This window comes from Scyliorhinus torazame, chromosome 9, assembly GCF_047496885.1.
Source record: "Scyliorhinus torazame isolate Kashiwa2021f chromosome 9, sScyTor2.1, whole genome shotgun sequence".
NCBI lineage: Eukaryota > Metazoa > Chordata > Chondrichthyes > Carcharhiniformes > Scyliorhinidae > Scyliorhinus > Scyliorhinus torazame.
Window position 1 is genome coordinate 215,059,883 of NC_092715.1, and position 14,301 is coordinate 215,074,183.

Sequence of the window (14,301 nt, forward strand, 5' to 3'; positions counted from 1 at the left end):
TTATTGACTGGGTTAGGCTGCTGTACCAAGCCCCGGAGGCTAGTGTAAGGACCAACAGGACGACCTCAGACTATTTTAGGCTACACCAGGGGACAAGACAGGGATGTCCCCTCTCCCCACTGCTGTTTGCGTTAGCCATAAAGCCGCTAGCAATTGCTCTGAGAGCTTCTAGGGGCTGGAAAGGGCTGGTTAGGGGGGTGGTGGAACATAGGGTCTTGCTGTATGCGGACGACCTGCTCTTATATGTAGCAGATCCAGATGCAGGGATGAGGGAGATCATGGCGATTCTGGGGGAATTTGGCCGGTTTTCGGGATACAAACTGAATATGACAAAGAGCGTTTGTAGTCCAGGCAAGAGGTCAGAAGGGTCGGCTGGGGAAGTTACCGTTTAGGTTAATGGGGGACAGTTTTAGGTACTTAGGGATACAAGTGACGCGCGACTGGGGCCGGTTACACAAGTTGAACTTGTCCCGGCTGGTTGAGCAGATGAGGGGCGAGTTCCGGAGATGGGATGCTCTACCGCTGTCACTGCCTGGGAGGGTGCAAACGGTTAAGATGACAGTCCTACCGAGATTTTTATTTGTGTTCCAATGCCTCCCGATTTTCATCCCGCGGTCCTTTTTTAAGAGGATTAACAAAATCATTTTGGGCTTTGTCTGGGTGGGTAAGTCCCCGCGGGTGAAGAAGGTGATGCTCGAGAGGAATCGGGGGGAGGGGGGCTTGCCCTGCCAAACTTCAGTAATTACTACTGGACGGCCAATATTGCGATAAGGAAGTGGGTGGTGGGGACGGGGTCGGTTACGGAGCGGATGGAGGCAGCTTCATGTAGGGGCACCAACTTGGGGGCGCTGATAACGGCATCTCTGCTGTTCCCGCCGGCGAGATATTCCACCAGTCCCGTGGTGGTGGCGGCCCTGAGGATTTGGGGTCAGTGGAGGAGGTATGTGGGAACAGTGGGTGCATCGGTTTGGTCCCTAATATGTGACAACCATCAGTTTGTCCTGGGAGCCTAGATGGGGTATTTCGGGTATGGCAAAGGGCGGGAATTGAGAGAATGGGGGACCTGTTTCTGCAAGGGAGCTTCCCTAGCTTGAGGTCGCTGGAGGAGACGTTTGGGCTGGCAACAGGGAACAACTTCAGATATTTACAGGTGCAGGACTTTCTTCGCAGGCAGGTATCATCCTTCCCACTCCTGCCACTAAGAGGGATCCAGGATAGGTAGTGTCTAGAGGATGGGTGGGAGAGGGGAGCGTCTCGGACATCTACAAAGAACTAATGGGAGGAGAGAAGACGCAGGTCGAAGAGCTGAAGTGTAAGTGGGAGGAGGAACTGGGGGGGAAAGATGGAGGACAGCCTATGGGCGGACACGTTGAGCAGAGTCAACGCGACCGCTACATGCGCAAGGCTTAGCTTGATCCAATTCAAGGTGGTACACCGGGCTCACATGACAGTGGCACGGATGAGCAGATTCTTTGGGGTGGAAGACAGGGGTGTAAAATGTGCGGGTGGATCAGCGAACCATGTCCACATGTTCTGGGCGTGTCGAAAACTTTGGGGATACTGGCAGGGGTTTGCAGACGTCATGTCCAGGGTATTGAAGACAAGGGTGGAAATGAGTCCAGGGTGGCGATTTTTGGGGTGTCGGAAGTTCCGGGAGTCCAGGAGAAAGAGGCAGATGTTCTGGCCTTTGCCTCCCTGGTAGCCCTGTGACGGATATTACTAGCTTGGAGGGACTCAAAGCCCCCGAAGTCAGAGGCCTGGTTAACCGACATGGCGAGCTTACTCGGCCTAGAGAAGATTAGGTTTGCCTTGAGCGGGTCAGTGTTAGGGTTCGCCCGGAGGTGGCAACCATTCGTCGACTTCCTTGCGGAAAATTAATCATCAGCGGGGGGGCTAAGGTAGCATAGAAGCATAGAGTATGGGGTTAAATAGGCGGGCCTTGGAGGGATGGGTGTCGGTGTTTGCACTATGATTATTGTTCTTTGTACACTATTTTTATACTGTTGTTGCTTGTAATGCCAAAAATAGCTCATTTAAATTGTTAAAAAAAAAAGAAAATTTTCAACAGATTTAAAGGCTTCTCAAGGCTCCTCAGTGGGGAATATGGTGGAGGCTGCTCCTGTGACTCCTGCCACTCCAATAACGGCCGAGATGCTTGCCAGCGTCTTGGCGGTGAAACTTGAGAAGCAATGGAGGATTGTGTCTGGGGACCTTTTTAAGTCGATGGAGGCTGACCATTCGGTCGGGTTAGAAAAGACCAATGAGACGGTAAAAGCGCATGGTGCAGAGATTATGGGTGTGGAGACAGCTCTTTCAAAACATAGTGACCAAATTGCCCCACTAGAGGCAGATACCTCTCTGACGGTCGGTATACATAAAGCACTGAGAGCCAAGGTAGATGATCTGGAGAATCATTATAGAAGGCAGAATGTCAGAATCGTAGGGTTGACTGTGGGTAAGAAAGGCCCAACTCCCACATAATCCTTTTCTAAAATGTTTGGGAAGATGTTGAGGTAGGGTGGATTCACACGTCCTCACAAGCGGGATCGACAATCCAGTAGATGCCCCCACCCAACAAACCACCATGGACTGTTATTGTATGGTTCAACCACCTCCACGAGAAGAACCAGGGGAGGTGACTACAGATTTCTCTGTTTTGTCTTGCTGTTGGGTTTGGTGGCCATTTGGGTTGGCCTTGTGCCTGTATTCTCTGACTCTGGGTCAAAGGGGGATGAGAAGCCCCCAATTCAGATGGTCACTTGGAATGTAGGCCCACTGAAAAGGTTGAGGGTGTGCACTCAGCTGAAAAGTTTGAGTGCTGATGTGGTGTTTCTACAGGCGACGCATTTGCACATAAGGGAGCAGGCCAGATAGCGGAAGCGGTGGGTGAGTCAAGTATTTCATTTGGGCTTTGGTGGTAGGGCTCGGGAAGTGCCGATTTTAATTAATAAACGGGTTCTATTTTTGGCCACTAAAATTGTGGTGAATTCTAATGGTAAATATGTGATTGTAAGTGGGTCTTTGGCGGGCACTTTGGTGGTCCAGGTCAATGTCTGTGCACCAAATTGGGATGATATGGGGTTTGTTAAGAGGTTGCTGGCCTCCATTCCTGACTGGGACTCGCATCAACTAATCTTGGGGAGGGGCGGGGACTTAAATTTTGTTCTAGATTCGAAGTTGGATCGATCTAACCCAAAATCGCTGGCTCCATCAGCCGTGGCAAAGGCGTTGTTGGCTTTTATCAAGCAGATGAGGGTTTTTGCACTTGAGGTGTAAGGATTTTTCTTTTTTTTCCCCCGTGTCCATCAGGTTTACTCACGGATTGACTTTTTTCTGATGGGTAGATCTCTTCTTCCTTGGGTGAAGAGGACAGGCTATTTGGTGATTGCGATTTTGGCCATGCTCCACACTTTGTTGACTTGGTCCATCTTAGCACTCGCCATGGAAGTTGGATATGGCATTGTTAACAGACCAAGGATTTTGCGAGTGGGGGGTTTAGTTGGGGTGGGGAGGGACGGGTTTAAGGGTTGGTGTTGGGTTTATTTTGTTTTGTAATGTTATGTACTTTAAATGTAAAAATGTTAAAATTTAAATTAAAATACTTTAAAAAAAGGTGGCAGAACCCCTCATCGTATTAATGGCTCAGTAGAGTGGCTTCCTCTCGTTCAGCTGTCTCCCTTTTCCTCCAACATTCACTGCAATTACCTGATTGAGCTTGGAATGAGTTCAGAGAATTCAGAAAGAGAGCACATATAAATGGCTTAAATGGATACCATTACTTTTCGAGGCGAGAAAGTGCTTCATAAGCCTTTTGCACTTTCCTTACAATCACAACACAATCACAAAATTCTTACCAAAATCCTCCTGAGACCACTTGCATCTGATTTAATGGTGATGGGAAAGAGCAGAATCTACCCTCCCCCCCCCACCCTCATACAATGTTGGAACAGCATTGCATAACAAATTCGAAGGTACCACACCCCAATTCTTAACCGTTCCAAATCTGGGTCACGTTGGTTACAGAACTTGGGGTGTGGGCGAGGTACATTCACATTCATTACTGCAAGAATTCCAGTAGCCAAAGACACTTGTGATGCCTAACCAATTCAGAGTTGAACTAAAGGCCTAGTTGGACCTTGAAAGAGTAGTTAGGCCACATTGTCTAAATTATATTAATGACTACACTTCAAAATGACTTAATTTTCTGAAAAGTGTTTTGGTCATTCTGAGGCACGATATATATATGTCGTTCTTACCACCATAATCAAAAATAGTACAGGCCCATACCCAGCCACATTTTTAAAAAATCCTCAAATGCATTTTTCCATGAAGGATTGATTGATTGGATGATTAACATCCCTCCCTCCATCTGCAAGAGATGACGGGAATGCAGCATCAGACTTTCGTTGAGGACAGATGACATAAATAACCCACTGAACTTGCTTTGATGGCTGAACAAGCAGATTCTAGAAAAGTAATCCACAGCGCCACACACGAGGTTGTACCTTGTGTGGGAAGATCTCCACTGACATCTTTGTTTGCTGGGCAGGTATCTGCTTTGGAGCTTCTGGAACCACATACCATGGTGGCAAATTCCAGCCCTCAGCTGATGTCGCCATTTGGGTCAATCAAGTAAAAGTTTACCACTGATCAGACATGCCAAGCATGCTAATGTTAATCAAACAAAGAAGACTTCACTGGATGGGGCATGTGTGAAAAATGGAAGATGGCTGCATCCCCAAGATTATGTTGCATGGGCAAAGAGACCAGCAGGGCACCCAAATCTCCATCCAACTCAAGGATACTGTTAAAACAGACATGAAAGCCCTCAATGAAGGCGATGCCTTTTTTAAAATGAAGGCATATTGAATAGTGTGAATATCTGTTTGAAGCCTGACGGGATGAAATTACATGTTCCTCTCAGAATCCTGGGTTATAGATGTCCAATTGATCTTATGAAATCACCCACAAAGGTATTACATTCCTTCTTATGGTTCTGCCATTTGATATGGTGGCAAATTGTAGATTCCATTGTTTCTTCAGTCTTACCTGAGACAGGGGTTTTGCTGGCCGACAGTGAAGCCCTCCTACGAATACGAAATTGGGTAGAAATGGTCGGGGAAATTCAAAATCCCAATATGTTCGAATCAGCCAAATTTCAGCCTTGCCCATTGTTTCACAGAATGTGGTTGGTTTACCTTTATAAATAGCAGCAGAACAAACAGGAGATTAGAACAATGAGAGTGTGTATTATATGAATTATTTTTCAGACGCCCGTTATTAGTAATGTTATCTCCAATAAGATTAAATCATTGAAGCTAATCTATTCATATCTCAATGTACTTGGGCTTACTGCACATTGTACGCCCAACAACAGAAGCCATTCGACTCTTGTGTCTGTGCCAGTTCTTTGTACAAGCAGTTCAAAGATGAACCACACTGACGTTCTCTTTCTCCCTAGCCTTGACTCATTAGCCTTTTTCTTTTTACTCTATCGAAACTCTGCAGAAGTTTAAAATCCTCTTTTCTCCTGTTCGCCTTTCTCCAAGGAAAAGAGTCCCAATATTTCAAATCCATCCTAATAAATATATCTTATCCTTTCTGACTTAATGCTGATGATTTTATGTTCACTACTGCTTTCATGTATTTTCTATAATGGAACTCCCAAAACTGTAATGTTCGCTGTATGCATGGACGGCAATGTCTTTTTTAGTTGAAGTGATCTGAGAACATACGGCTTTGTAAATGAATAAAACTGTTTATTAACTAACTAAAACACTGAAGGGTTTCTATGATGTCTTCTATGATTACAGTTGGATACTATAGCTAAATACAAATAACCATTAACTAGTATTAATTACTATTGACTAAGGAGCTACTTGATATGCGACTGGACTCTACGCCTGCAATCCACATTCTGCCTTACATGTGTCTGTGTTCCAGTAACGTTCTCCTGTCGCCACGCCACCTGTGGCCGGCTGCTAGAATTGTAATATAGGGCAGCACGGTGGCGCAGTGAGTTAGCCCTGTTGCCTCAAGGCGCTGAGATCCCAGGTTCGATCCCGGCTCTGGGTCACTGTCCGCATGGAGTTTGCACAGTCTCCCCGTGTTTGCGTGGGTTTCACCCCCACAACCCAAAGGTGTGCAGGGTAGGTGGATTGACCACGCTAAATTGCCCCTTAATTGTAAAAAATGAATTGGGTACTCTAAATTTAAAAAAAAAGAATTGTAATCTATACATGCAGGCACATGTGTCTGTGTTCCAGTAACGCTCTCCTGTCACTAAGCCACCTGTGGTCGGATGCTAGAATTGTAATCTGTACAAACAGGTACTAATGTTTATACACAGTTTGGTTATTATATTATATACACAGATGATAGTTCACATATCATCACAAAAACTGCAACAATGTTCGAACTGTGACTCAACCAATGTTTTCTCGTAATCTATCATTACTTTTTTACTTTTGTATTCCCTACTGCTGTGACAAATTCAAAAATGCTATTGGCTCTTTTATGACTTAATCTACCTATGCCAGCATTATTGGAATTATGTCAGCAATTTTAGTTTCCTTTTCATGATATTCCATTGTTTCTTTTTCATCTACCCAATATGTGCCACACATTGATCTATATTAAATAATTTCTGCTGCCTGTCTCCCCAAATCTCTTAACCCATCCCTGTCTTTCTGAAGTCTTTTAACATCCTGCATATTCATTGTTTACCTCCCTTCAATATGTCCCCAGCAGATTTTGTGTTGCCTAAACCCAATTCCAAATCAAATATATACTCCGAGAACAAAAATTGCCACAGCTGCAATCCATTTCAACCACTTCACCACCCGAAGCAGCAACCATTTACTGTAACTTTACTTCCTGTTCATCAACCAGCTTTCGATCCAAACTGCTTTTTTTGCCTAATAGTCCCCCAGTGAGACACCTTACAAACATCAACAAATAATAACGTATTATGTAATATGGGGCTTGGATTGTGGATAGGATAGGAAACAATTAACAAGTGATTAAAACATCAATTCTAGGTTAATTGTTTAAGCTGGATACCACTGGATGCATATCGAGGTGAAACAGGTGGGGAGTTTTATCGGAGTCAGAACAAAGCTCTGTTTGGAAGAAGTCAATGCTTGGGCTGGAGTTTTCCAGTCCTCCTGCGGCAGGTTTCCCCATGGTAGAAGCAATGAGCTTTGGCTGCCAGCGGGGTCTCCCAGTCCCGCCGAAGTCAACGGCAATGTGCATTGTTTGCCAGCCCCACCTTTAGCAGACCAGAAGATCCTGCCATGGAAATTTTTGCCCTTGGTGTTTTTTCCTTCTTACCAACTAACCATTGGTGCTTAATAGTTGTTATTGATCATACTTTGTCAAGACTCCTCCAGTTTCTCTGCTTTCCACACAATTCAGTGATGGGTTTTAAGCAATAAAATATTGGCATACACCGTCAACTCTGGTTCCCACAGGTGCATACAAACAGTGCTCTGAAACCCACTGCACAGAAGCTGAAACACAGGCCCCTGAAATGTATTAGGATTTGGCCGATCTTAACAACACTGGTCACAGTCAGTGTATTGATGCACGATCAATTACGGCAAAGACGAGGTTAAGCATAACTGAAGGCTTTAATAGACTAGAACTGTTCCCCAGCAGCTTCGGTACAGAATGAGGGAGGGCTGCTGGGACGGCACCGGTTCTTATACCCCACCTGTCAGGGCGGAGCTGCATACAAAACAGCCAATGGTAAACTCCTAGGTTTAACCAATGGTCTTCAGCCTCTCAGGTACTGCAATACCTGATAATAACACATTCACCCCCTGTTAAAAAAGAGTCCGGCGGGGATGGTGGCCAGTGGTTACAATTGCATTTCACATGGTATGATCAGATATGGAGGTACCGTGATACCTCCTTACAGGGTTGTAGAGAATATTTACAATCGTGGAAGATATATACATTCAGCGTTTATTTACAGTTACAGATCGGTTATACTGAAGCAATCAGTCGGTCGGGTGGCCTGGTCGTTTTCCTGGATCGTCTGAGCCTCGGTGGTGATTCCAGCGGGGGTCCGGGCGTCTGCGACTCCAGGAGCGTGGCTTCAGCCTCCATGGCAGCTTCGTCACCCCTAGACGGCGCTGGTGGGGCAAAAGGTTGACAAGAGAGGGGGGCGCGTGTAGGGGGCGTCTGTGGTTGGCGGGGGCCTAGGCAGGAGCGGCGGGAGGACTGACCCTCCTGTGAGTTATCAGGTGCGCCCTCTCTGGCCGGTAGAAGTGCGGTTTGCACTCCGCACAGATTTGGCAGTCCCTGGTGGCTGTCCTGACCTCCTCGATGGAGTAGGGCAGGTTGCAGGTCTTGATAAAGTGGAAAAAGCGAGTGACCCCCGGGTGGCAGAGGTCCTCGTGGAGGGCTCGGAGGCGGCCCACTTGTGCGGTGGCACATGTGCCGCGGGACAGGGCATCAGGAGGCTCGTTTTGCTTCCCGGGACAATAAAAGATCTCGTAGTTGTAGGTGGAGAGTTCTATCCTCCACCGCAAGATCTTGTTTTTTTATCTTGCCCCGCTGTGCATTATCAAACATGAACGCCACCGACCGCTGGTCAGTGAGGAGAGTGAATCTCCTGCTGGCCAGGTAATGCCTCCAATGTCGCACAGCTTCTACTATGGCTTGTGCCTCTTTTTCTACCGAGTTGGCGAATTTCGGAAGCACGGAGGGTACGGGAGAAGAAGGCTACGGGTCTGCTCGCTTGGATGAGGGTGGCGGCCAGAGCTACGTCGGACGCGTCGCTCTCGACCTGGAAGGGGGGGGACTCATCGATGGCACGCATCGTGGCCTTTGCAATGTCTGCTTTGATGCGGCTGAAGGACTGGAGGGCCTCCATCGACAGGGGTATAGTTGTGGACTGGATTAGGGGACGGGCTTTGTCTGTGTAGTTAGGGACCCACTGGGCGTAATAGTTGAAAAAGCCGAGGTAGCGCTTCAGGGCCTTTGGGCAGTGAGGGAAAGGGAACTCCATGAGGGGGCGCATGCGTTCAGGGTGGGGTCTATAACTCCATTTCGCACTACGTAGCCGAGAATGGCTAGACGGACGGTGCTAAATACGCATTTATCCTTATTATACGTTAAGTTAAGGATTTTAGCGGTCTGAAGAAATTTTCGGAGGTTAGTGTCGTGGTCCTGCTGGTCATGGCCGCAGATGGTGACGTTATCAAGATACGGAAAAGTTGCGCGCAAGCCGTACCGGTCAACCATTCGGTCCATCTCGCGTTGGAAGACCGAAACCCCGTTCCGTTTGGTTGACACCAAAGGAAACCCTTAAAAAATTATAAGAGCCGCCCATCTGCTTCGAAGGCAGTGTATTTGCGGTCACTAGTACGGAGGGGTAGTTGATGGTAGGCGGACTTGAAATCCGCCGTGGAGAAGACCTTATATTGCGCGATCCTGTTTACCAGGTCGGATATGCGGGGGAGTGGGTACGCATCCAGCTGCGTAAACCTGTTGATAGTCTGACTGCAGTCAATCGCCATCCTATGTTTCTCCCCGGTCTTTACCACCACTACTTGAGCTCTCCAGGGACTGTTGCTAGCTTCAATGACCCCTTCCTTCAGTCGCCTTTAGACCTCTGACCTAATGAAGGTCCGGTCCTGGGCACTGTACCTTCTGCTCCTGGTGGCGACGGGTTTGCAATCCGGGGTGAGGTTCTCAAACAGGGCAGGCGGGTCGACCTTAAGGCCCGAATTTGAAAGTCAGGCTTTGCAAGTTACATTGGAAGTCCAACCCCAGAAGTGTAGCCGCACGGAGGTGCGGCAGGACAGAAAGGCGGAAATTGTTGAATGTCCTGCCTTGGACCGTGAGGTTAGCTAGGCAGAACCCTTTTATTTCCACTGAGTGTGAACCCAACGCCAGGGAGATTCTTTGCTTTACAGGGTGGGTAACAAGTGAACAGCGCCTTACCGTGTCAGGGTGTATAAAGCTCTCCGTGCTCCCAGAGTCGATCAGGCAGGACATCTCGTGGCCGTTGATGAAGACCGTTGTCGTTGCTGTTGAGAGTGTCCGAGGTCGATTTTGGTCCAGAGTCACCGAGGCCAGATGAAGTAGTTGCGGGTTTTGGTCGGGCAGTGTGTAGTCGGCCGTGCTGGGGTCCTGGGACCCCATCCAAGATGACGTCTCCCATAGGTCGCACATGGTGGTCGGGGATGGACAAAATGGCGGCGCCCATCCGTCCAGCGTGGTGTCCGAGGGACAAGATGGCCACGTCTGTGGGCCGCACATGGCCCGGAGAAAAGGTTGCTGCTGCGGTCCGGAGTCGCCGCTGGAGACCGCGGCCACCGCTCATGCCTGGCAGATCCCCACAAAGTGGCCCTTCTTGCCGTACCCTTTGCAGGTGGAGGTGCAGGCCGGGCAGCGCTGGCGGGGGTGCTTCGCCTGCCCGCAGAAGAAACAGCGGGGTCCAATGGAGTTAGCGGGCCGTCTTACAGCGCAGGCCTGCAGGGACATGGGGAAAGTCTGCGGGGCTGCCGCTGCGGGGTGCCACGCAGCCCAGGGGGCTGACGTGCGGTCGGGCACATAGGATTGCGCGTTTCTGGAGGCAACATCCATGGACCCTGCCAGGGCCCGTGCCTCTCTAAGTCCCAGGGTGTCTTTTTCTAAGAGCCGCTGGCGGATCTCTGAGGAGCTCATACCTGCGAAGAAGGCATCCCGGATTAGGAGTTCCGTGTGCTCGCTCCCCGAAACTTGCGGGCAGCCACAGTTTCTGCCCAGCACCAGTAGCGCGCGGTAGAACTCCTCCAACGATTCCCCGGGGCTTTGCCGTCTTGGTGCAAGCAGGTGACGTGCATAAACCTGATTTACAGGGCGGATATAATGTCCTTTTAACAGTTCAATCGCTGCATCGAAGTCCTCCGCCTCCTCGATGAGCTTGAGATCAGGGTTTACCTTTGAGTGCAGGAGATGGAGTTTCTGCTCTCCCGAGGGCGTGCCTCCGGCCGTCTCGAGGTAGCCTTTGAAGCACGCCAGCCAGTGCTTGAAAATCGCCGCCGAGTTCTCCGCGTGGGGACTGAGTTGTTCCGGCTTGATTTGGAGATCCATCCTTCGTAGTCGTAGTCTATTCAATTGATGCACGATCAATTACGGCAAAGACAAGGTTAAGCATAACTGAAGGCTTTAATAGACTAGAACTGTTCCCCAGCAGCTTTGGTACAGAATGAGGACTGCTGGGACGGCACCGGTTCTTATATACCCTGCCTGTCAGGGCGGAGCTACATACAAAACAGCCAATGGTAAACTCCTAGGTTTAACCAATGGTCTTCAGCCTCTCAGGTACTGCAATACCTGATAATACCACATGTATAAAGGAGAAAATAGCTTAGTTTGTCCATTGGCTTGTGCCCTTGAGTAGGAGCCATCAGCACCACTTGAACACAAGTACTTTTTAGGAATGAACAACAAATTAACAACACTATTTGTTGGCAAGGAATGTTCTAGAATTCACCTGCCTGAACTTATGCTATGTGATATTCCTACCATAATGTAGAAAAATTGCATCTTGTGTTATGTAAAGCATTGACATTAAAAGAATTATATGATCCCTCATCCCTATTTTTAGTGAATCATTTAATGCATTTGGGTGACTTTTTTTTAAAATTTAGAGTACCCAATTGTTTTTTCCAATTAAGGGGCAATTTAGTGTGGCCAATCCACCTACCCTGCACATCTTTGGGTTTGTGGGGGCGAAACCCACGCAGACACGGGGAGAATGTGCAAACTCCACACGGACAGTGACCCAGGGCCAGGATTCGAACCCAGGTCCTCAGCGCCCTAGGCAGCAATGCTAACCACTGTGCCACCGGGTGACATTTTCTTGCCCGATTTATGGCTTTGGTAAAACAGGAAACAAAGAAATTACGATTATATGTATCAGTAAAAGGTTTTAGGTATTATTCACCCAGATTCCGCAGCAATATAGAACAGCCAGGATTTAATTACTCAGCAAATGGATTCAAAGCTGAAACAAGAAACAGACAAACAATAAAAATACAAACTCACAGACAAGTCTATCTCAATACCCTAGTAACCAAAGAAAATGAGAAATACAAGAATGACTGCTGTCTTGAGGCCAGACCCACATTAAACTAGAAACCAAGATTGTTTTCCTTGGAGTAGTGAAGATTAATGGGAAACTAAATGGAGGTGTTTAAAATTATGAAAGACTTTGACAGAATAAAATAAGGAGAAGTAGTTTCCACTGACAGGAGGCATGCTCGTCTGAGGTCATAGAATGAAAATAATTGGTTTGTGTTTGTTTATTGTCACGTGTACCGAGGTAGAGTGAAAAATATTGTTCTACGTATGGCACAGACAGATCATTCCATACATGAAAAAAAAGAGGGCATGCATAAATACACAATGTGATGCATACAGACGTAATGGAGCAGGGCAAGACGAGGAGTAGCTAATACACAGTGAGCTAATATAATCTGGTATGTCCTGTCTGAAAGAGTGATGGAAGTAGGTCAATTAGCAACATTTAAAAGAGAGCTGGACATGTATATTTGAAACAGAAATTTGTTGGGCTAAGAAGAACAGGAGATGGAACTAATTTGGAGAGGCTGAACGGCTTAAATCTGTGCTGGAACTTCCCTTATTCAAATTCCCTTATTAAACTTTATCACCGAGTAATGTTAGGGGCCTTCCTTTGATGAACCCTAACAGTACCGTAGCAATTATACACCACTAAGCTATGCTGAAGATTAAGCAAAGTCCACAGAAAGCTAAACTTTCACCTTGACTTCAATCTGTTTTGTCAAGGCGATAATCATATGATGTGGCATACCTATATGAATGACCTCTGTGAAATCTCAAGAGTTTGAATCTGAAATGTAGACGTTCTACAGAATGCTGATAATTTTTTTTAAATTTGTTCATGGGACGTTGGCAAGCAGGCTGCGCCAGCATTTATTGACCATCCCTGAGGGCAGTTAAGAGTCAACCACGTTGCTGTGGGTCTGGAGTCACGAGAAGGCCTGACAACAGATCTCCTTCCCAAAAGAACATTAGTGAACCAGATGGCTTTTTAACGACAATCACCAATGGTCATCATTCGACTTTTAATTCCAGATTTTCTTTTTTTTTTACATTTAGAGTACCCAATTCACTTTTTATTCCAATTCAGGGGCAATTTAGCGTGGCCAATCCACCTACCCTGCACATTTTTGGGTTGTGGGGGCGAAACCCACGCAAACACGGGGAGAATGTGCAATCTCCACACGGACAGTAACCAAGAGTCGGGATCGAACTGGGACCTCGGTGCCGTGAGGCTGCAGTGCTAACCGCTGCACCACCGTGCTGCCCTTAATTCCAGATTTTTATTGAATTCAAATTTCACCATCTGCAGTGGCGGCATTTGAACCTGGGTCCCCAGGGCATTACACTGGGTCTCTGGTGTACTAGTCCAGCGACAATACCACTCCGCCGCCACCTCCCCAAGGTGATCAACTGGCATGTTAGATTCCATCCTACACAATGTCACCACATAGCCATCAGAAGTAAGAATTCTTTTTTTAAAATAAATTTAGAGTACCCAATTCATTTTTTCCAATTAAGGGGTAATTTAGCGTGGCCAATCCACCTAGCCTGCACATCTTTTGGGTTGTGGGGGCGAAACCCAGGAGAAGTAAGAATTCTGAGTGATTCTTGCTGTCCTTACTCCACACATACTGAAGCTGATTCAACCATTCGCTTTCTGAGCTGAAAGTTGTTCAATCTGTTCATCAGTGTTGTACAAGAAAAGGCGGCTTATTTCCCCATTAAGAGTGGAATGTGTCAATTGAAATCAGTCAAATGTGCAACTGGAGGTTTGTAATGTTGAAGACACAACTGAGAAGCAATATCCTCTTCACCCGCTCCTTTGCCGCCAATCCTCCTCTGCCACCCACTCTTGTTCACGTACAAAGTTGAGATGGCAAGGTTTTTTTTAGTTGAGTTGGTGTCTACTGAGCAGTGCGGCCTCAGATTGCTTCAAAATGCAATTTTTAACAATCTTTTAATTTCCCTCAAGGAAACCTTTCAGAACAACATTCAGGCAAGTTCCACATCAAGGTTTATTTTCCCTAATGCTCATTGCAGCCACTTTATTCCAGAAAAGGGGGATTTTGTTTGAGGTGAATATACTTACAGATTTATTTAATAGTCTTGTCAATCAGCTGTTACAATTGGGGTTATGTTTTAAGATGCTAATTTTTGGGGTCCAGTGTAGCCACCTGGGTTGGCCACTTCCCGACTTAAAATGGAGAACCGCAAAGG

General features: G+C 47.1%; 1 protein-coding gene across 8 annotated transcripts in view; it reads right to left on the reverse strand.

The window, feature by feature from the left end:
- ugt2a5 (UDP glucuronosyltransferase 2 family, polypeptide A5) overlaps positions 1-14,301 on the reverse strand; it is a 118,227-nt gene that overhangs the window by 41,151 nt on the left and 62,775 nt on the right. For all 8 annotated transcript variants that reach the window (XM_072517082.1, XM_072517086.1, XM_072517087.1 and 5 more), the window contains one exon: positions 5,050-5,198. In XM_072517082.1, the coding sequence (XP_072373183.1) occupies positions 5,050-5,198 (149 nt within the window). The remainder of the gene's footprint in view (positions 1-5,049; positions 5,199-14,301) is intronic.